Genomic DNA, 20663 nt, shown 5'->3' on the forward strand with positions numbered 1-20663 from the left:
CTTATCACCCACGTACTTTCACTGGATCCTCTGTGCTTCCTCCCTTGCAGTTCCAATCATTCTTATCTGCCATGTTTTGTGCAGAAGACTCCTGAGAGTTTTCTGAGAGGCATCTGATTTATAGGCGCGAGACCCACCGGCAGCTGCTGAGCTCACCGTCCGAGAGAAATCATATCTGGAACGTATCATATTGGAAAAAGATGGTGGAGCAGACAAACAAAGCAAATAGATTATTTTTTACCGTGTTTGGATAGCGAGCGGGATTGTTTGCTTTATATCGTAACTCGCCCGCTTCCAAAATAAATCAAGAAAAGTGCATAAAGGAGAAAGCGAAAGGCTCCGGACGCGAGTAAATGTAAACTATAAACAATTAGAAAGTTGATTGCTTTGGACAACACTATCACTCAGCAAATGGCCCCGAGCTGTTCTGTTTCATGTTGCTGCTTTGAGCCAAGATAATCACCAAGAGAATGGCTACACCTCTCCTCCTCCCCGGCCCCACCCTCGCCATATAGCGATGTTTCTGTTGAACCAGACCAAAATGTGCGCACGCGCGTGCCTTTGTCTGCACCCCCCTTGTGAATGAGTGACACCACTGTAATGAAGGTGTTGAACTTGGAGGGGAATATTGATCAAAAGGGCCCCGCAGCTGACAGCACCTTTAGCTTTAATGAAGTTTTCCTTTAATTTCATCTAAAGAGGGGGCTGGCTGACTGGTGCTAGGTAGAGCGAGAGGGAGGCAGGGGTCTTTCTCGGGTTCCCACAGAGCCACCTCGTAAAAGTGACACGCCGTTGATGAATATGGGCGTCAGAGGGCTCTCTGGGCCCTGGGTGGGCTCTCACATCTGTGCTGGATGAGGGATCCTCACACAAAGGCATAACAGCAGCAGTGTTGAGATTATGGCTTGTGTTAATAAAAGAAATAGACAACACATCCTTAGTGCTACCTAATACCTCAGTCTAGACCTCATGAGGATTCAGAGTTTAAACGCCTCGGAGTTGAAGCTCGCACGCACACACACACAGCAGGCATCGACTGGGAAATGTGAATTAGGATTTTGACAAGAATTGGGGCTAGATGTCAAACCTGAGCATGATTTCACAGAAGATGTTACTGTTAACGGTCACCGAGCCTCCATGTCGGCCTCGTATGTTTCCGGCTTGTCCTTTGCCCTCTCCCGTCCTCGAGAGCGCAACCTTTCGGAAGCGTCATGAGTACAAGTACATTTCTTCAAATTTGGCACACGGACCCACTTGGCCTCAAATGTGAACCGAGTGCATTTTGTTAATCAAAGTCACTGTGACCTCAGAAAAAAACACATTTTTGGCTGTAATGCAAGAACTCTTGCAGCAATTATGAAACAATTTCAAGCAAATGTCCAGTTGGATGAAGTGATGATGCCATGACATTTTATACCCAAAAGATCAAGGGTCAAGTGGCCAATACTGACCGCTATAACTCAGCAGAGGGCTGGATTGTGTCCATATTTCATATTTGGCCTGATACGTAATTGGTGGAAGTTTTTCACCCAGTTCACGGCTCAGGTGGCTGACAGATCTTCTATGTTTCGTGGCTTAAGATGTGTAGAATCTTCTGTCATGGCTACAATGTTGAGCTTTTATTAACCAGGCTTGTGAACACATGTTATTTGTTTCTCTCAGTGACCTAATGTGTCGATACAGTAGACATACAGCAGAACAAGAACAAACAACCCTCATCGGAGAGCAGTCAGATCAATTACTTTGTACATTTTGTTAGATCGCACATCACAATCTGTCCCCTCTCCTGAGATGAGTCACAGCTCACATTCATTGGTGATGATGGTTCATCTGTTATTTGGACTTTATTGCTTCTTGTCGCTTTTTGTTAAAGGGGGAAAAAGAGATATCTTTCAATATAATATAACCATGTTTGATGCACATAATCATTGTCATACTTGCATATACATACATTTTATTAACAGCGATGCAGCTGCATAACAGCTGTCATCAGTTATGAGGTTTTAGTTTGAGTTTCTTTTTTTAATGTAACCTTTATTTAAACAAGATGGTTTTGAGAATTCGCACATATAAAATTATAAACCAAATGTATCATCGACACACATGTGTGCAGAAACTTTGGCCACTCTTCATTTCTTTTTGCTTTCAAGGAAGCAGACTTGGAATTCCATCTTTAGGCACTTTGTAAACAGCAGCCTGTTGCAAAAACACATCATTTGCTTTTATTTCTTTAATTTGTCAAAAAGATAAAACAGTTTGACAGACATAAAATAGTATTTGTGCACCACCAACATGGTCATTAGCAAAGAGCTGTTAGCTTAACTCATTCACTGCCAGGGTTTTTGAGCATTTTTACTCATTTTTGAAGAGCCACAGAAAACTGTGTGTTATGATCATATAAACGTTGAACCTACCAAAATGAAGAACAGACTCTCTTCTTCCATCCAAAAAAAAAAAAGCTTGTTTCTACCATTTTCCATTCTTTAGTAATCAGCTGTAGAAGAGAGGTGGGTTCCACCAAAAATGCCTGTTTTGACCACAAAAAGGGAGAAAACGAGCTTTTTGTGAAAAATACATTTCAAGCAGTCTGATGTTTACTGACAAGCTGCCCGAGGTTGTATTCTAGCCCCTCCCATTGAAAAACGTAATTGACATCTATAGACGTCAATGGCAGTGACTGAGTTAAGTGTGTCGTTAAAAAAATTTTGAGGAAACTCTCGGCATTACAAGCATGCCTACATAGAAGAAACAAAGGAACTCTATCAGTAATGGTTTGACCCAGACCGCCACATTATTGAGACAGCGTGGGATCATTTTGATAGACAATGAAAGAAAAGGTAGACGATATCCAAAGAAGCACTTTGAATGTCCTTCAAGAAGCCTGAAGACTGCTTAAAGAAATGACAAGGAAGCTTCCTGACAGAGGCTGTGGGTTGAATAAACACTGACTTTCAAGCTCATTGGAATTGTACAGCAACTGTTTTTGCCCTATATACTGCATTTGCTCCCTAGTATGCCTTTTATACATTTAAAAAAAGTCAACAGACTTAATGAAGACCCAATAAAACCACTTATAGAGTAAACAATCATGTATGCTAGACAGCCTAGACGCCTGAAATGTGATTGGAGCACAGCAAAAAGTTGCAACATTTGAGCCAGCTTAACAGTTAAAATAGCACACACAAAAAGATGCAATGGCTTGTGAGTTTTTAATGAAGTAACTTAAAACTAATTTAGCAAAAATGTTTGGTTTTTTTTTTTTTCTCTCATCTGTCCATAGTGAGCGCTGAAGCCTTTTCCTCAACATGCACTCCTAATTTGTCTGCTTCGTGTTTGGGCTCCACTGAGGTTTTCTGGTTCTGTCCTCAGTTCCGTCTCATTAAGCCTCCTTCTTCCCCATCATGCTCAATTTCATTTGGCCCAAGTGCCAACTCTATAGTCATTGTGCAGTTATGGTTTTGCTGCTGTTAGTTGGTATATTACTCTACTCCGTCATTACATATGAAAAGATGGCCTCCGCTTTGTGCCTCTGCTGAATCAGCCAACAACACGGGGGTTTACGCCTGTAATCTTTTTGCTGCCAAAACATAGGAATGCAGAGTTGCCTGTCTAAATACTTTGCTGATTCTCACGTCTGTTCATGGTTTTGTAATGGGTCTTTTTTTATAGCTGTCAGTGAGGAATGCTGAGCTGTGGGCGCTGCAGTAAAACCCTCTCACGGCAATGGCATCATAGCGTGGATTACTGACATGTCGTCATATGTGCAAAAGTGAAATCAGCCTGCGATGGCAAAATGAACAAAGGTCCGCTTGATTTTGTTTGTTTTCTAGGTATGTGCAAGAGTGTTTGCATCTGTTTTGAGTGAGGCTTTGTGTATCGGCTTGTTTCTGCTTGCTCATGAGGCTAAAAAGAAAAGCTTGTTGCTCTGATTAAGTGCACGCTTTTGACATGATGACCCAGGGTCAAGAGACGAGCCGGTGGAGAAGAGACCCAGTTCGTCATGCCAGAGCAGACAACAAAGCTGCCTGTGACAGCACGTCTGTTTTGGTCAATCTAAACATCTTGGAACATTTTCTTCTTCTAGCTGCTTCTTTAGATTACAGGATGATCTACAGCGCTCTCCTGTTTTTGTGCATCCCAGCAAAAATGACGCATCACTTGGAAATGGGAAGCAGACTCATGCAAAAACTTTTCTTTCTTTTTTTCCAAACTTGTAGCTGGCCGTCTGGTCACCATATTGTGCACCATTTGACTCCAAGTGAACTTGTCTCAGATTAGTGTCGCACAAAAGCCACCTAGCATCTGGAGGTCAGAGCGTATTTGGGCGTCAGTGGGACAGGAGAGCATCCCTTGAATCATGGCTCCCTTTTATCAACCCCCCTTTTTTGGACAGGCACAGGCCAGAAAATGTCTTTCATGTTTGGGTTAGAGAAGGGGGAATCTGAAGCAGCAGGCTGCTTTTCTTGCCTCGTGTGTGCCGCTGAGAGCCTTGCGAAGACTTCAGATTTGGTTACAATTGAATTAAGCTGAGGAGCTGGCCTTAAACAGTGTTGTAGCTCAGTGAGTAGAAACACCCTCAAAAATCCAGACTACATTTATTCCTCTGATTTGTCTTTGTGTTTTTATGCGTGCATTCCCGTCTTTGATTTGTCTGCCAGTGAACATGTTTTTGTGGTTGTGAGTTCCATAGTAGCGTGTGTGTGTGTGTGTCGTGTGTATACTTGTTTAAATGTGTTTCTAGGACCACTATACTTGTAGGGACCAACAGTCACTTGTCGGGACAAAATGCTGAGCTCACAAATTTGAAGGCATGTTTGAGGCTCAAAATATGGTTTTACAGCTGAAGTTACATTTAAGTTATGGTTAGAGTTAGGCATTCATTTCTGGTGGTTAAGGTAGGAGGCTGGGAAAAGCATATGTGAATTTAAAGTCCTCACTAATATGTGAAAACGTACGTGTTTGTGAGAGAGACAGAAGGTGTGTTTGGAGGAATAGGAGCCTGTTCTTGGCTGTCTTCATCTCTTCTGGCAGTCTTCCCATGCAGGCTGTGGAGGTCAATGTGATAATGGAGCCGCCGCTACTGGCTCTCCCCTGTGGCCCAGCAGGGTGGACGCTCTCCTTCCAGCTCTGTTTCTCACCTCTCCTGCTGACTCTAAATCCATCATTTTCTCTCTACATTTTACTATTTTAAACTCTTTTCCTCTCTCGCTCTCTCTGGTTTCACGGGTTTACATACCGTAACTGCCTTGTACTTTCTAATGTTGTTTAAAATCCAGATTAGTTCACAAAAACATACTTTCAGTCAAAATCTGAGATTATTTATGTGTGATAAGACAACACTGTTTGAGCCTTTGCTGTGTTTCCACCCCTCCCTACAGTTTCCAGGACGTGGTGAACTACTTTGGTGTTAAGCCAAAGTCCGGGGAGAAAGAAGTAGCTCCGAGTTACATCTTTATGCTTTGGTACGAATTCTGCAACGATTTCAAGAACACTTGGATACGACAAAGCAAGAACATCTCCAAGGAGAGGTGAGCTGGTACCACTACTGGGTTAAGTCTCAGAAGAAATCAGGAGAAAGGAGTCAGGAAGGGCGTTATTAGGGTTACTGAATAATCCAACAATCTTTAAAAAAAAACAAAAACACATGACTGAATTTTCCCTGTTTTCTGTGAGTATGCTAGAAATAATCATTCTAAAAAAAACTAATGTCAGGAAGGGAATGTAAAACTTTGCAAGACTCAAAACATAATCATTTCAGATTAGACTTCTTTGTTTCTGTCACCTTTGGATTGGTGCTTAACACCTCTGGACATCATGTCAAATTAGCACTAATTGTACAAGGGTGATGTGCAGATGCTGGGTTGTAATTAAAGCAAGGAGGGAGGCCATCAAAGAGGAGGTGAATGGGGGAGTAGCTGAGGCCTTGGTCCTGCAACAGGGGCCTGAATTTATGTTTCCTCTGACCTGAGGCGTAATTGGTAGTGGGCTGGGGGGTTCCAGAAAAAGGACCGGCAAGCGGACAGTGGCCTGTGGTGGTTTAAAGGCTGCGTGTTATTAGAGAACTGATAAACACCGTAGCGATGCTAAGCTCGAAGGAGGCGGTGAGCTCTCGCTGTCCAGAGAGACTGTGTGGTCATTTTTATGCCACATTAAGTATCACATGGTTTCCCTGTTTACTAGGTAATCGTGCCGCTTGTTGCTCGCAGCTGATTGTGCTTATGTACATTTAACTTTATTTTAAATACTGTTTGTGATCCCATTAAAAAGCCAAGTGTTTTGTTTTTTTAAGGTTGCCTCATTATCTCATCAAGCTGCTGTCATTCTCTGCTCATTCCCACTTAAAGGGCTTTCACTGACCGCAAACTCCAGAGTGGATCAGAGAGAGTGTGTGTTTGTGTGGCTGGGGGGGCACTGCATGGCTCTGTGGTGCCCCAGGAAGATATTTAAATGTCTTGCTCTTATAAACAAATTCACAAGAGTGCAAGGATGAGAGGCTTTGTATTTGATCTGGTTACACTTGGTTCCCAATTGATTTGCAGAAGTTTCATTGTGTACTTCTTTTAACTGTCTGATAATGTTGAGCCTTGCTGGTCTCTTTCTTCTTTCCATAGGTTGAAGGAAGCCCAAGAAAACATCAAGAAGATCACAGCAGAGAAGAGAGTCGAAACCAAGAAGATCAATGCCAACAGTCTGGTGAGAGCTGATCTGTATTCAGAGACCAAATGGAATTTCCCAAAAGCCGCTCTTTCTTGTGTCGCAGCTGAAATCAATGCGCTGAATCTTTTTGTGGTTCTTGCCAACAGAAGGAGAGGCTGCGACAGAAGGAAGCCAGCGTGTCCTCCAGCTGAGCAGAATGATAAGTGGCAGAGCAGAAGAAGCACGGACCGGCGGTGGTGCGCCAGGAAGGGTGCAGGGGCCCATCCATCCTGCAGTTACCACCTGCCTCAGCAGCACTGGACCCTACCCTCTGTTCACCGTACGGACCCACAATAAAACATGGTCAGACTTTTACTACTCCCACTACCGTATCTGTGCCCCACTAACAGCACTGGACATCCCCTCCCCTTCCCCTGTTCTCCACCGCCTTCGCTTCGAGGCTTTTTTGGCACAACCCCAGTTAGCGAAGACGATTGGCCGCCGCAGCCGCAGCGAGGGGAGTCATAAAGGCCAAAGGGTTGACCTCATTCATGCAGCATGGCGTGACCCCTGAGTGCCCAGCTTGTGAAAGGTCTCCAGGGTTCAGCGGGATGCACAGCAGAGCCAGCTGACACATCCACAAACGTCCTTCTGGACCTCTTCCGAAGCACGAGAAACAGTTTCTTTTCCAAACTGTATCAGATGGCGTATGTGTTAAAACGATGCCCCAGCGCGGGCTGTGTTTCTTAGACGTTGTTGTCGACCTACAAACAGATATGGCTTTACTGCAAGTGTCTGCTGGGAAAGAAAAAAAATCACTGTTGACAAAACAGATCTCTCACTTGGAGCAGGGAGAAAGAACTTTCCTGTGTCTTTCGCTGTAGCGGGTAGCTTTTCATTCACCACGGCTCATTAAAACTCTTGTAAATATGTCATGTAGTAGAACTGGCAGGGACTGTACAGCTTTGGGAAATATGATAGATTATCTATGCTGGGCTTTAAGTGCGGACGAAGACACGTCGTCTAGAAGTTGAGTGCGTGTTTAAAAGGGGCGGGGGGGCCTATGTGTAAGAATGTGAGGTTTTGCTGTACTGCACCAGACTGACCTCTCCTGGGTGACGGCCAGAGGAGAGCAGAAGCTGGCAACAAATGTGGCCCGGAGCCTCGGCTCACACAAAATTGGACTAAGAAAAAATAATAGTAATAGTTTTGAATGACACAACAGGTTTTGGGCTCACCTGCAGTTTTAAAGAGAACTTATTAATCCTTCAGTGAATGCTGTACATGACGTTGTCCCAACACAGTTTTAAGCTGCTTGCTTTAGCTGTATGTTGCTGCACGTCGTTTTACCCCCCATGCTGACCGCATGCGTTGTTTTTGCAGCTGTCTTTCACTGTTTTGCACCTCCTTTTTCCTATGCAAGAGTAACGTTTCCCGTTAGAAAATGTATAAATTATATTTCTTCATGATGAAATCTTATTTTATTTTTGAACAAATAGAAAAAGTGTAATAAAATCATGCTTTATTTTCACTAATGTAAGATGTAGCTATGCTCCTGTATCACTAAAGAAAATTGTATTTATGTAACAAAATAATTATTTTATGCCCCCCCCCCCCCTCCCCCCTCCCAAAAAGAAAAAAAAACAGCTTTGTTTTGTATATTTTGATTGGTAACTGAATTGACTAAGAAGTTGCTTGATAGGTCAGTTGATTCATGGGTATTTTTTTTTTTTTTTTAATGTATGTTGTAAAGATTTCCAGCGTGCTCATGGAAGTCGAGTGCTTTGCACAGAATAAAGACAGAAAGTTTAATGTTTATATTTTGGAGTAATGATGACTGTATTTTGGGTACTGTGAACATTTAAGATGATCACCTGGAGCCATGCGGGATGTTATACCTCAGATTTCATCGTCACACTATCCATAAACTGCCCCTTCGATCGATTACTTGTTTTTACCCTCCAAAGTCTTTCACTTGTGCCATTTATTTTGTATACAAATCTATATAAGTCGAAACTTTAAAACTGCTATATTTTACTCCAGAGGAGTTGGAAAAACAAAACCAGAAACATAAAAAATAAAGAAAATGAGCAGATGCTGACCAAGGAATTGCTGTAGCCTCTACTGTATGTATGTTGGTTCATGTGACCTTCAGTAGCTCTCATGTGAATGCTTTGTAATTTTATGGAATTGTTTTAAATTTCAAGAAATAAACTGTGGGATGCTGAATAAGTGGGGCTTATTTTGGACGAAGACGTGGACTTTGAAAGATATGTTAATGCGGCTTCTTTCAGTTTTCTGCTGTCAACGCCTCGATTTAGGCCCGCGCTGTGAAAATATGATATTTATGTAAGGAACCTGAGTCATTCGATGATTCATAATTCAGCCAGACTGTTCAATAAACTGAGTCAGAAGTTGTGCCAGTTCCTGGAAATCTCCTGAAATAAAATAATTGGGAGGAAATTCTCATAACATCGGTTTAATGGATGTAAAATTGGATGAGGTTGGTATTTTAATAATTTGAATGAGATTTAAAACTGTTATTACATATTCATTTAAAAAAACTTTATGTTGATCAAATAAGAATCAGAAAATTTCCAAATGATTTTTTTTTTCCTTTTTTAATGAAATGTTGGGACCTCCCTCAACTGTAACTGACATCTATGTGAACCAAAGTAATGCAAACTGTGACTGAATACATCAGTCGTATTTATTGTAGACTGGCTAAAGAACAAAGCCTCTAGTTCTAAAATTTTCCCCCCATCACCCACTTATTTATAAATATGTTCATTTAGTAGAACATCTTTTCATTTACACTTGAGAATTCCCTTAAGAACCTGACAGATTTGCGAGCCTTGTAACCAGATGCGGTGAAATTGAATCCCATCATTTCAGCAGATCGCTGGAATAGCTGACTTGCAGCTTTTTTCCCAAAACGGACTTTAAAATATATTCCAGGGTCTGAATGCGAGTAACTCGGTAAGATCCTGGCTCGGTGCAGGAGGGGAGCAGGAAACGGTGAATGGAGGGATTCAGCTTTTTTGTTTTTGTTTTTGTTTTTAAACACAGCAGATAATTTTCGCAGTATTCCAGCATCCATTTATTTAGTTTTCGTGGATAATTTAATCAAATGAATAAACAAATGGGTTACATCAAAAATGGCTTAACATTTTACAACTATTTCACCTCGGTAATGTATAAGCCACCACTGTACACTTCCATTTAAACTAACTTCAGAAGCCATAGTTTCTATATTTGACTAAGCTCACAACTTCAAAAAAAAAAAAAAAATAAAATAGAAAGAAAACTTCACTAATGGACTTCGAAATTCACAGAAATCAATTAGGTTAACCTTGAACGATTCTTGAAATATCGAAATAAAATCATTTTTCTCCTTTTACAAATAAAGTCGTTCGCCTATCAAATTCCACACAGTGGAAACATCCAGTTTAGCAAACATATATGCGTAAAATGCAGGATGGACGGAGACGTTTAACAGTCACAAGGACTGTTTTGGAGCAGTTAAATAAAACCGGTGTTCTGCAGTCCTGTGGGGGCAAGGAAGCCGTGCGTAAAGCATGCCCATTCCAAGTAAGAGTTTCCGTGCAGTGATCTTTTTTTTAGTCTGGTGATGTGTAACAAGTTGCTTTTGACGTTTTTTTTTTATTATTTTGTTTTAAGTTGCATGTCCATATTGGCTCACGTGCTGTACAGGAGAGACGTAAGTATCAGCGTGTGCGGTGCTTATCTCCAGATGGAGATGAGCACAATTTCTTGGCTGTGAGACAGCTATCAAGTCCACTAAGAAGAAGAAGGAGAAGAAAAAGAAGACATGAAACACACACACATAATCGCTGTGTTTTAGTCCAGGTCTATGGATATGCAGCGACACTGTTTGACGCGCTGGATGCGCTTCTTCTTGGTGGGCGGCTGCTGGTCCGGACAGTTCAATGTGAAAGTCATGGTGGTAAAACGCTTCGGTTTACAAAACGAACAGGACTGGAAGGCGCCCTCCTCCCTCCGGATGTGCCTGGGGATGTAGAAGGAGTTGCACTGTCCGTAACAGAAGCGGTTGATGATGGTGCGGCTGACGCAGCCCTCCTCGTGGATGGTCTGTTTGAGAGGTTGTGTTTTGCACCAGTCCCGTTTCAAATACTGGCGCTCCGTCACATGTAGAGCTTCCTGGCTGGACTCCAGCACTTCGTCGGCGGGTGAGGATGAGCCCGGCCTCTGGCGAGAGCCCGAGCCCGCCTGCGGAGTCTGCGGTTGCTGCTCCGATTCGTTTGGGTTGCTTTTGTCAGGATGAGGAATGGCGCCTTGTGAACCTCTGTTTCTTTTTGAATCCACCGGAGAGGAGAGCAGCCCAATGATGAAAACCATACTGTAGAAGATATGCGTGGAGTTGGCCATCCTTGTAGAGAAAAAGAAAATGGTTCGTCACTCACACAGTTTTCGGCTCTGCATGGGTTACGCACAGCTGTCATAGTTTTTACGCTGCGTAAAAACGCACCGAGGGAACTTTTCCCCCATCATTTCTTCTTTGTTGAAACAACATGAAAAGGAGGCTGACGTTTAAAAGCAGTCATTCATTTGAGTCACCTCAGTCCAAATAAATGACAGAATAATATAATTATGTTCCCATAATTATCCATTCTCCAAAATATTCCTGCCGAATTTATCTAAAAACAGTAATAAACCATGTCACATGTCCTGTAAACCGTTAGTGGCTCCACACTTGCGCAGCAAGAGATAGAAAAGCATGCAGTTTTACCATTTCTATAAGTTATATATCATGATGTTTAAAAAACAAATAGAAATACCTGCTATGCAACACTGCTGCTACAAGTGCGATGATCTGGTCCTCGAGCTTCACTGCGGCACCTTTCGAGATGATAGGTACCTACTGGTGTCGACTGTGCACTGGTGGGACTGTGGATGGGTGGGAGACTAAGCGCTCCATAGACAGGGGCCAGGGGGTTTAATACAAATTGCTACAGCGCCGGACTGTCTCCCTTTTAAATGTCTGCCAGCTGAGATGTGCACAGCAGTTATTGGCTAAGCACGATGTAGAGAAAATCAAGACTATCCGCCCCCTCAACAGTTTCCCTTAGCCCACAGACAACCGAGAAACAGTGAAAGAAGGCAGGCAGGGAGGGAGAGGGAGCTGAGTGCGTACTGGGGGAAAAAGTAAAAGTGCGATTTTTGTTTGTTTGTTTTTGTTTACATGTTTCAAGAAGACACGACCATAATACGGTGCATTATATGTAAATGTGCAACTATAAATGAAAAGCGGAGCTCGAGCTGCTAAAGCAAACAAATGCAGTTACAGACAAACTTTAAAAGATGAGCCAAAATGCAGCACCTCTGACACCAGTTAGTCGAACTCCATTTCCATCCATTCAGCAGGGTGATAGACGTCCAGCCTGAAACAAGGGTAGCTCTTCATGTATCACAGACCTGAGAAAAACAAAAATCATTAAAGGCACTTTTTTTAAAATTGCATTGCTTCGTACAATCGCAGAAAAAGCGCAGTGGTGTAGCCTAAGCCAGAGTATATGTTTAATCATTTCACTAATACCTGTTCATTTATGACCCAAACGAGTCACGTGATCTCGGCTTAGTCCATATTTTATCAGCTCAATTGTTTTGTGTGTTTTTTTTAAATCAGTCATCTTCAAGAGGAAGTTTGGGATTAGTCTCATAGATGATGTTGTATCCTTCATGTTTGGCATTATTGAAGGCATAAACGTTTGCCTTTTCAATTTATTTTTTTTAAAAAAAGTAAATGGTTTTAGAAATTGCTGACGTGACTCTAAAATGACCCAGTTGACGGATTTTTATTTATTTATTGTCAAAAACCTGGCATCCCTAAAGTTTTCTTAACCATTCCAGCCCTGTGAAAGGGAACTTTAAGGAAGCTGATAAGTAGCCGCACCACCTCCCCCAGCATAAACCCATCCGCTTATTACATTGCCCAATCTGACGTATTTAGGGGTCATGACAACGTCATGAGTCAACAACCCCCCAAAAGACCATGCGCTCCGGTCAGTGCAACATGAGATTAAAGCGTGGCATTCTGCCCCAGGTCCAGTCATACCTCACACACATGAAGGATGGCAAGCTTCCAAATGGGCTGAGGAATAAATCTCCAGGAATGATTTTAACCCTCACCCGATCGGGAAAGGCTTCCGAATCTGCAGGGGGGATACAATGTCAATTTGCTTTCTTCATGCCGGGTTAGTCAAGTACATAATGTTACATTTTTAATAGTATCTGGGGCTTTAGTTCTCAGTTTGAGTCAGATTGCTGACTCAAAAAATAAAATGTTGGACAAAAAAATAAAATAAAAATAGTAACCGGTTTTTTAAATCTTTATATAAACTCAACTACGTTTAAATAAATGTTGTAAATAACGTCATATATTTCTCAAGTAATATATTTTAAATCTGGATAGACCTTCAACAAGTTAGTGTAAACACTCTAAACTTCCAGCTGACACATTCTGGAGGCCTGCGCTAACATCCCAGTGCAGCCGTATCTCACTTTGCAGCTGTCTGCAGTAGCTGTAGCACTCCCCCTGGTGGTTGCACGGAGTCCAAAAATTATTCAACCACAAAACAAATCATGTTGTTTGACTTTATTCGTCTGATGCAGTTAGCACAAAAAAAGAAAAGAAAAATAGCTGAAGACTTGAAAAACAATGGCCTGCAATAGACATGTGATTTCATGAACACTGTTTGCTTTTTTCCTCCCCACAAAATCCAACAAAGGTGCATGTTTTCTTCCCCTGTTCAAGACATGACAATAATAATATGGAATAAAAACCCTTTCACTTCAGTCAAGTCCCCCCCCCCCCCCCCCCCCCCCAAACATCTACCTAACATTAAAAGGGCATAAATATAATGACTCAATCAAAAAATCCCAGTCACACCAATCACATTTTACACAATTTAGCCTGCACACTACTAACTAAACGTAATCTTACAGGCTGATATGTGTCGACATCTTAACTTCTAAATTGGTTTTACTGAAGTAAAACAAATGTAAGGCATACAAACATCTCCCAATAAGGCCCTAAAATAACACAAACAGCATCTAGACAGCTGACAATAATTTAAGACCCTGAAAACATGAATAGGTTAGGACGTTTAACATCACTCTCAGCAGACACCTGCATAGTTAAAGGAGAGAAGAGGCCAAATGGATATTCACTATAAATCGACAGGCTTCGTAGCAGACAGCAGCCTTCCTTGGTTGAGAGGGTTTCTGGGTGAACCTCTGTAATAGTTCATGTCCTTCCCAGCTAGCTGCTGCAGAGGCTTCTGAGCTCCTGATGGCTCATTGGTTGAGCAGTCCACTTGGGTCTTTGATTGGACCTTGTTGGTCATGTCGCCCAGCACACAGGACTTGGTGCGTGACTTTTTTGGAGGCACTGGAGGGGGCTTCTGTAAAGGGCACGTGTGGCTGGATGGCACCTCGTGTTCTCCGTGGTGAGGTTGAAGTTTTGGGTGAGGGGAAAGGCCACTCTCTAGACTCACAGCCTTTGCTACTTGTCCACGCTGGTTGGTGATGGTACCTGCAGTTCTAACAGGTTTCCTGCTCTCTCCCATGAGAGAGTTAATCCTGCGAACAGTCTGACGCACAGGGGTGCGGTGGAATTTAAGCGGCGACTTGATCTGATTGCTCTTTGAGCCTGTGGGAGAATAAATGGTGAGCTTGTTGAAGTGCTGAATGTGGTCTGCCACACGACGCCTTTCAGCCTCCTGACTGTGTGATGAAAACGTTGGTTGTTTTTGGACTTTGGTACCAATCTCTTGAGAAAGTTCCCTCTTGTCATGTAACACACTGACTACAGCGTCAGTTTTAGGTGGTGTAACAAACTCATTTCGGAGTTCAAGACCTGGTTTGTATGGAGTTGACTGCCGTCCAGAAGAGACACCTAGTCTGAAGTGAGCAGGACTTTGGATATCCAGAGCATCAATCAACTTGCTGCAGTTCATCTCCTCCATCTCCCTTTCTCCTGCTCCTACTGTGAAGCTGTTATTCCCACCAGCAGGAGCAGCACAGAGAGAACCTTTCTCATCCTGGATGACTGGGCTGTGGGATTCAGCAGCCTCAAGAACTACACTATCAATATGCAAAGGAGACAAAGCAGCAATTTCAATCTGGCCAAAAGTAATGTTCTGTTCATTAGCCAGAAGGCTCTGCTGCATACAGAAGCTGGGGGCTTCACTTGGCACAGACAGAGATTTGGCTGTTGAAGTCTCTGGAGGAGGGTCTGTGATCATGTTGGATGGTTTTGAAATACTTGCTCCTGAGGCTTTGCGGGACTCCTGTATGACAGCCTGGAGATCACTTCCAGACTCTGAGAAGGCCTTCTTGATTTTCAGCAGGGTGGGACCGGTTTGTCTCTGGGCTTCAGGGATTGAGCTCTCGCTCTCGAGGCTCTCTGCACTGGAAGCACAACACAACTTCATGGGAAGGCTGCTTACTGCTGGGGGCTTGGACACGACGATGGCGGGCTCAGACATGTAGCTGCTTTTAAGGCACAGGTTCATTGGCGTATCCGTGAAAGACCCGCCGCTCAAGGCCTGAGCTCTTACGGGCGTCTCCGCACACCACAAGCTTCGGTGGGCATTTAAGTCACATCTGGGCGTCAGCAAGTTGTCTTCAGACTTACTAATGAACTTGGAGCCTGGAAAGGTACATTTTTGATATGCATTACATGACAAGAAGATTTAATATTTTATTTTAAGCATAAAGTTCAGCTGTCTGGTACTTACTCTTGGATTCAGTTTTTCCAGGCTGAACTGATGGAATGAACTCTGTCTCTTTGGTGAAACGGAAACTGGTGGTGCTCTCCTGTTTGGCAAGTCGCAAACCAATGGACTCAGAAGCCTTTATGAGCAGCATGAAATGAGAAATGAAAGAGGGTGAAATGTCAGAGTAGTATTTTGTTAAAAAGGATCCCACAGAAAAAACCCAAAAAGTAACATTAAGATGTTAATATCATGACTTTTGCGGTTAGTTCTTCAGAGGATGATAAAAATCACTCAGAAGAAACAATCCATTTGATTTTTTTTTAAAGTTTTTATTAAATCAAGAATACACAAATGACTATAAAGCATTAGTATAGAGCCTTAAACAGCCTACACAATGTACTCAAACACTGGTTACTATCTATCTATATCTAGATAGAGATATAGATAGATATACACACACACACACACACATTTATTAACATTCGTCCACCTGAGTGCTTAGTGTAGTAAAATCACTGAAATCTAAGCATAACAAACACCATTCTATTGTTTGGTACCATGCAAATATCACAATTTGGTCAGTAATATTACATCATATTACAATTACGATTACCTGTAAAGTCCTGCATGGATTACTTGTTTTAGAGTTAGTCACTTTAAGTAAACTTAGTACATTAAAAACAACAATAAAAAAGTGCTACTGTGCACAAATACATGCCACATTACTCCTCATGTGCAAATGTATTAATTGCAGATTATGCATGAATGCACTTGACTAATCTTTCAGTGTTTATGGGAAAACCAGAGAAGTGGTTGATTTCCATCAGGCCAACACACTTACAGCGTCTTTGCTGCTCTTCCCCCCGAGGCTAAAACGCAAGCGCAGGGACTTGTGTGGAGCTTCTTTTTTGCTTGTTTTAGGAGAAAAGCAACCAGCCTTTCCAGACTCAACTCTGAAAAGGATAAATAAATAAAACAATTATTAGCAAGATAAGCTGGGGATAGTTTAGATTAAAGGCTAAGGCTTTACAAGTATATCTTCCTTTGGATGAGGGGTGGGAAATTCATTTTCCCAAATGGCAACATTTGAAATTGGGACTGTTGTGGAGGGCTACACCGATAATCAAAGAGAAAATGAATACATAGTTCAGCTTATTGGTGCTGCCCTTCACAACAGTCCCAGTTTCTCATGTTGCCACTTAGAAAATGAATTGCCCGCCTCTACTTTACATGATTTTAAATAGAAAAAGCAACAAAAGTGAGAAATGAATGATCACATCTGTACCTGTTGATAAGGTGTCTGCTGCTGAGTCGTCGGCTCTTCTTCCTTGCAGATGTGGTCGGTTGCCTTCTAGACCTCCCTGCTGACGACAGGACATTTTGGGAAGAATCCAGCATCCCCAAAGTACTGCAGGCTACAATATTTAAGGAGGAAAATTAAAGCTGTATTAAGATCAAGAGATACCATAGCAGTTTATGCCCAGTAATTAAACATTCTTTACTACCTGATCCAGGTGTGGAGGGCCCGTTGAACAAAATATCAGGAAGCAATTCTATCCCAAGGTTCTTTTTGACAGATCTACGTTTCTTGTTTGAAAAGCCAAAAGAGCTGCCAGACTCCAGAGGAAGTTTTCGCTTGGAGGCTGGTGTTGAAATCACAGGAGTTGCAGAAGAAAAGACTGGCAAAAATCACAGAAGAATTAATGTCTTCACACATGCAGGATTTGATCATTTCCATTTGAAAACATGCCAAACGGACTCAGAAATATTGGCAGAAGCTTGTAAATAAAATTAAAAAAAAAAAAAAAAAAAATCATTGATGCAAAAAAAAAAAAAAAAAAAAAAGGCAGAAGAGTGAAAAGCCAATCAAGCAAGCCTGTGCATTATTCATTCATTATCACGGTAGATGCAAACTGCTTTAATCCAAGTGCAAAAGAAGATTTAAGCACGAAATCAAATATGTTCCCAGATTGATTTATTTTATTAAGGAAATTTTAGCTTGTCGTTTCTTTTGTATAGCAGATGGATTACTACAGTTTTATCATGCTACATGGCAGGCAACACGGTACATACCAAGACTGTCTGTGTGGGGGACATTTGTGGGTGTTCTATTAGTTTTTATCTTATTCAGTGCACCATTGACCACATCTGAAATATGAGCCAAATACACATTTACTGACTACAGCAGTTTAAAAATAACATTATTGAATAACATGCACTGCAATGCAGTGCTTACTTTCACTTGCATTTGTCTGATGTCTTGAGTGACATATTCTAGTTGAACTGAAACTACAAATATTCACATATTGTACCAATAAGCAAAGAATTACTGTAAATCTGATATAGCCTTACCACCCAAGCTGCGCCTGCTTTTCCTCTTCATTCCCGAGTTCAGCTCCGGCTCTTCTAGTTCATCATGAGCAGGAGACAGAACCCCTGCCTCACAGCCCATCATGGCAGGAACTTTGTCTTGAAGAAACTTTGGTAACACACCTTCAATGCACAGACAGTCAAATATTTAGAGGTAAAACAGAAGAGTGAAACCTGACATATAGAAGAAATGCTTTTAAGATCAGCGCCTCAGGTCATACCAAAGCTGTGAGCATTCTCTATGAAACACTGGACTACAGCGGCCTGCAGTTTGAGGCGTTTCTCAGTGTTGGCGTTCATCTTCTCTGTGCCATCACCAGAGTGGAGGAGGTTGGGTGCCAAGATTACAGACAAGTTACTGCTATCCATCTTATTCTCTGCACTCCTGTGATAAAGCAGTAAAAGTAAAATATCAATTCTTTAAATATAAAAGTATTATGTAATAAATAGCATAAAGAGAATTTGAAAAAAGGTGGTTTTACGTTAACTTACCTTTTAGATACATTGTAAAGAAAGTCAAAAAAATAACGCAGCACACATAAGTTCCTGTCTGGCAAAACACAAGACAGCAACATGGTGGCAGAGGTCCTCTCCTCCTCATTTGGGAGCTGCTGAGCCTTGAAGAAGGCTTCCTGCAGCTCTGTGGGAAGCACGGGCTCCGGTAACTCACGGAAAAACTGCTTCACCAGACCCGCCACATCGCAGGGAAGAGCAGTAGATAGGCACTCTTCACCCGCATCCAATTTTGCCTGGACAGACAAAACACAGCTCTGTTGTGTTAGACAGTCCCCAGTGTCAAGGTCACTCGGTGAAAGCGAGGTCAGCTTCAGCCATCACTCACCCTGAGTGCTTTCAGACGAACAACAGAGCCTGATTTTCTGAACAGGCCCTCTGTGTCAATCTGTGCTAGCAGCCTCATGCACGCGTCAACCAGAAAACTAAGGGCAGTTAAACAAAAACAAAAAAATCATTAGTATCAAATGCACAAGATGGGACATGAAACAACTTGCCAGCTGCAAGTTTGAATAGCCTAAAATATGCATTATTACCTACCTTGGAACACTCCCACATTCCATATTGTAATATGGCAAATTCTCCAGGGACATACCAAAAACCTTTGTCTGGGGAAAAAATAAACAATAAAACATTATGTTTGCTCAGTTTTACAACTTTTAACAACAAGGCTTGAAAGTTGGGGAGGAACAGAAACGGAGCTATACTGCTGTAATAAAACTAACAATCTATAAAGCCACTCACATATTCATCCATTGCAACACTGTGGTTATACAGTTAGTGTGGTCTTCCTTACAGACCAAAACCACTGCCAAAATTGCCATTACTTTTGACCAGTTGACTGACTGGATGCCAAGCATTCCTAAGTTTAAGAGCAACACAGAGGCACTTTGTTGGTTTAAAACTGTCCAGCCTTTTTCAGCAGAGCAGAACTTTAGTACCTGCCTTCTTCCTTCTGACCTAAAGGTTGGACTGTTTCTATTAATTCTCTATCCACAAGAGGGACTATTCGTGCAAATGCAGAAGTTCAGCCTTCATTTGAAAAGTCAAAGTGTGTTGCAACTAACCTTGTGACTCCTGTAACCCATTTATAAGTAGAAGGGAGGGCTTCAGTAGTTATTTCCACTCATTTCCACATTAACTGACATTCACTTTAGCAACTTACATCTAATCATCTGTGCCGTCACAATGTCAAAGTGTGTATTAAAGAAATATTTTAAAACCCACACAAATATGAAGCTATATAAGAAAACACTGGCCTTTAGACTAACAAAATCTATGCTGTGAACAATGACGGCAAGACCCAAACAAAACACCTTCAGTGCTTGGGTGACAACAGTCTGCGAACAAATGGGACTCGTCAGCTTTCAATAATATGCTAATCTGATTCAAGAGTCTAACCAACACAATGCCCAAGGTTAATAGTGTGAACTTGCTGATTTGTCGTCTAACTACACCAACACAACGATTATGATGAAGTCCTACATTTCAGAATCGCTGCAAATAATTCAAGTGAGTGGTGTTGAAGATTAGTAAAAACGTTTTATTTAAACTTACCGAGTTGCTGGCTGCTGACTTGCAGCTGGCCGCTTTGTTTTTGTTCCAGTTCTTTGTTTTAATCCCGTACGCTGAGCGGAGGTGCTGCACGGCCACTAGACGCATCACATTTTTCTCCATGACTCTCATTTTTGCAAACGTACCTCGAAATTTTGCACTGATCACTTATCTCTGCCACAGCAAACTCGCACTCACAGCTCTAACAGTTCAGGCCTGACCGCAGCCTCTTTGACTTTGTTAATTTCCCAAGACCTCCGGACGATAACTCATGCTCAGCGTGAATATTAAGCGTCCATAAAGCTCTGTAGCAACACAACCGTTGATCAGCTGTATGGAGAATAACCTTACTTAGTCCTAATGAATAGACAACTCGACTAAAGTTACATTATGGAGCACTTATCTAAAGGTTAACTTCATGCATACGTTGCGATGCAGTTAGCTAGCTAACATTAGCCAGCTAGGTTAACACATTGACTTTCCCCTACTCTGAAATAACCGACACAGCATCTAAGTTGCACGCGGTCTAAAACGGCCTACCTCCTGTAAAACAACAAACTCTATAAATTAAATAAGTTTAACTCGTTAGCTAGCTAACTGCATTGTAATAAGGTTCGCTCCTCACATCGGTTGCCCACTGTTTCCGCAATGCATTCAAACAGCAGCGCTCCCTGCTCTCTCCGCTGTGATTGGCTGAAATCCTTTTGAATAACGTGCTTGCTTTTTTGTTTGTTTTAACACCCAGAGCAGCCTCGCTGGGCGGTGCAGTTTCTGTTAAGGCAGAGCAAAACTCAAGCAGACGCTGCGATCAACCGGTAGGCCATGTAG

At 42.1% G+C, this 20663-nt stretch overlaps 3 protein-coding genes across 6 annotated transcripts in view; 1 reads left to right on the forward strand and 2 right to left on the reverse strand.

Moving 5' to 3' along the window:
• LOC146612611 (formin) overlaps positions 1-6848 on the forward strand; it is a 46501-nt gene extending 39653 nt beyond the window's left edge. For both annotated transcript variants that reach the window (XM_085343191.1, XM_085343190.1), the window contains 3 exons: positions 5379-5528; positions 6612-6693; positions 6804-6848. In XM_085343191.1, the coding sequence (XP_085199317.1) occupies positions 5379-5528; positions 6612-6693; positions 6804-6848 (277 nt within the window). The remainder of the gene's footprint in view (positions 1-5378; positions 5529-6611; positions 6694-6803) is intronic.
• A 3649-nt stretch (positions 6849-10497) lies between these two features.
• grem1b (gremlin 1b) lies at positions 10498-11046 on the reverse strand. Its single transcript, XM_085342900.1, has one exon. It carries the CDS (start codon positions 11044-11046, stop codon positions 10498-10500), a length of 549 nt encoding a protein of 182 aa, XP_085199026.1.
• Positions 11047-13847: 2801 nt separating this feature from the next.
• Positions 13848-19967, reverse strand: arhgap11a (Rho GTPase activating protein 11A). Of its 3 annotated transcripts, XM_085343242.1 has the most exons (14): positions 19839-19958; positions 18822-18889; positions 18610-18706; positions 18261-18517; positions 17990-18153; positions 17751-17891; positions 17472-17546; positions 16904-17077; positions 16684-16813; positions 16240-16351; positions 15420-15534; positions 14993-15331; positions 14213-14950; positions 13848-14182 (listed from the first exon to the last, which is right to left on the reverse strand). In XM_085343242.1, the coding sequence occupies exons 1-14, from the start codon at positions 19956-19958 to the stop codon at positions 13848-13850; spliced, it is 2865 nt and encodes a 954-aa protein (XP_085199368.1). The 3 variants fall into 3 exon arrangements, with proteins under 3 accessions (XP_085199368.1, XP_085199367.1, XP_085199366.1); XM_085343241.1 differs by having other exon boundaries at positions 13848-15331; positions 19839-19967; XM_085343240.1 differs by having other exon boundaries at positions 13848-15331; positions 17463-17546; positions 19839-19967.
• Between the last annotated feature and the right edge of the window lie 696 nt (positions 19968-20663).

Source organism: Diplotaxodon limnothrissa, linkage group LG19 (assembly GCF_057381915.1).
Source record: "Diplotaxodon limnothrissa isolate DT_005_m linkage group LG19, D_limnothrissa_male_GT1.1, whole genome shotgun sequence".
Classification (NCBI taxonomy): domain Eukaryota; kingdom Metazoa; phylum Chordata; class Actinopteri; order Cichliformes; family Cichlidae; genus Diplotaxodon; species Diplotaxodon limnothrissa.

Coding starts and splice junctions, on each gene's coding strand:
- grem1b (XM_085342900.1), bottom strand. CDS start 11,046: ATGGCCAACTCCACGCATATCTTCTACAGTATGGTTTTCATCATTGGG.
- arhgap11a (XM_085343240.1), bottom strand. CDS start 19,967: ATGAGAGTCATGGAGAAAAATGTGATGCGTCTAGTGGCCGTGCAGCAC. Junction 18,890..19,838: donor AGTCAGCAGCCAGCAACTCG/GTAAGTTTAAAT, acceptor TTTTTTCCCCAG/ACAAAGGTTTTTGGTATGTC. Junction 18,154..18,260: donor CTTTACAATGTATCTAAAAG/GTAAGTTAACGT, acceptor GCTTTATCACAG/GAGTGCAGAGAATAAGATGG.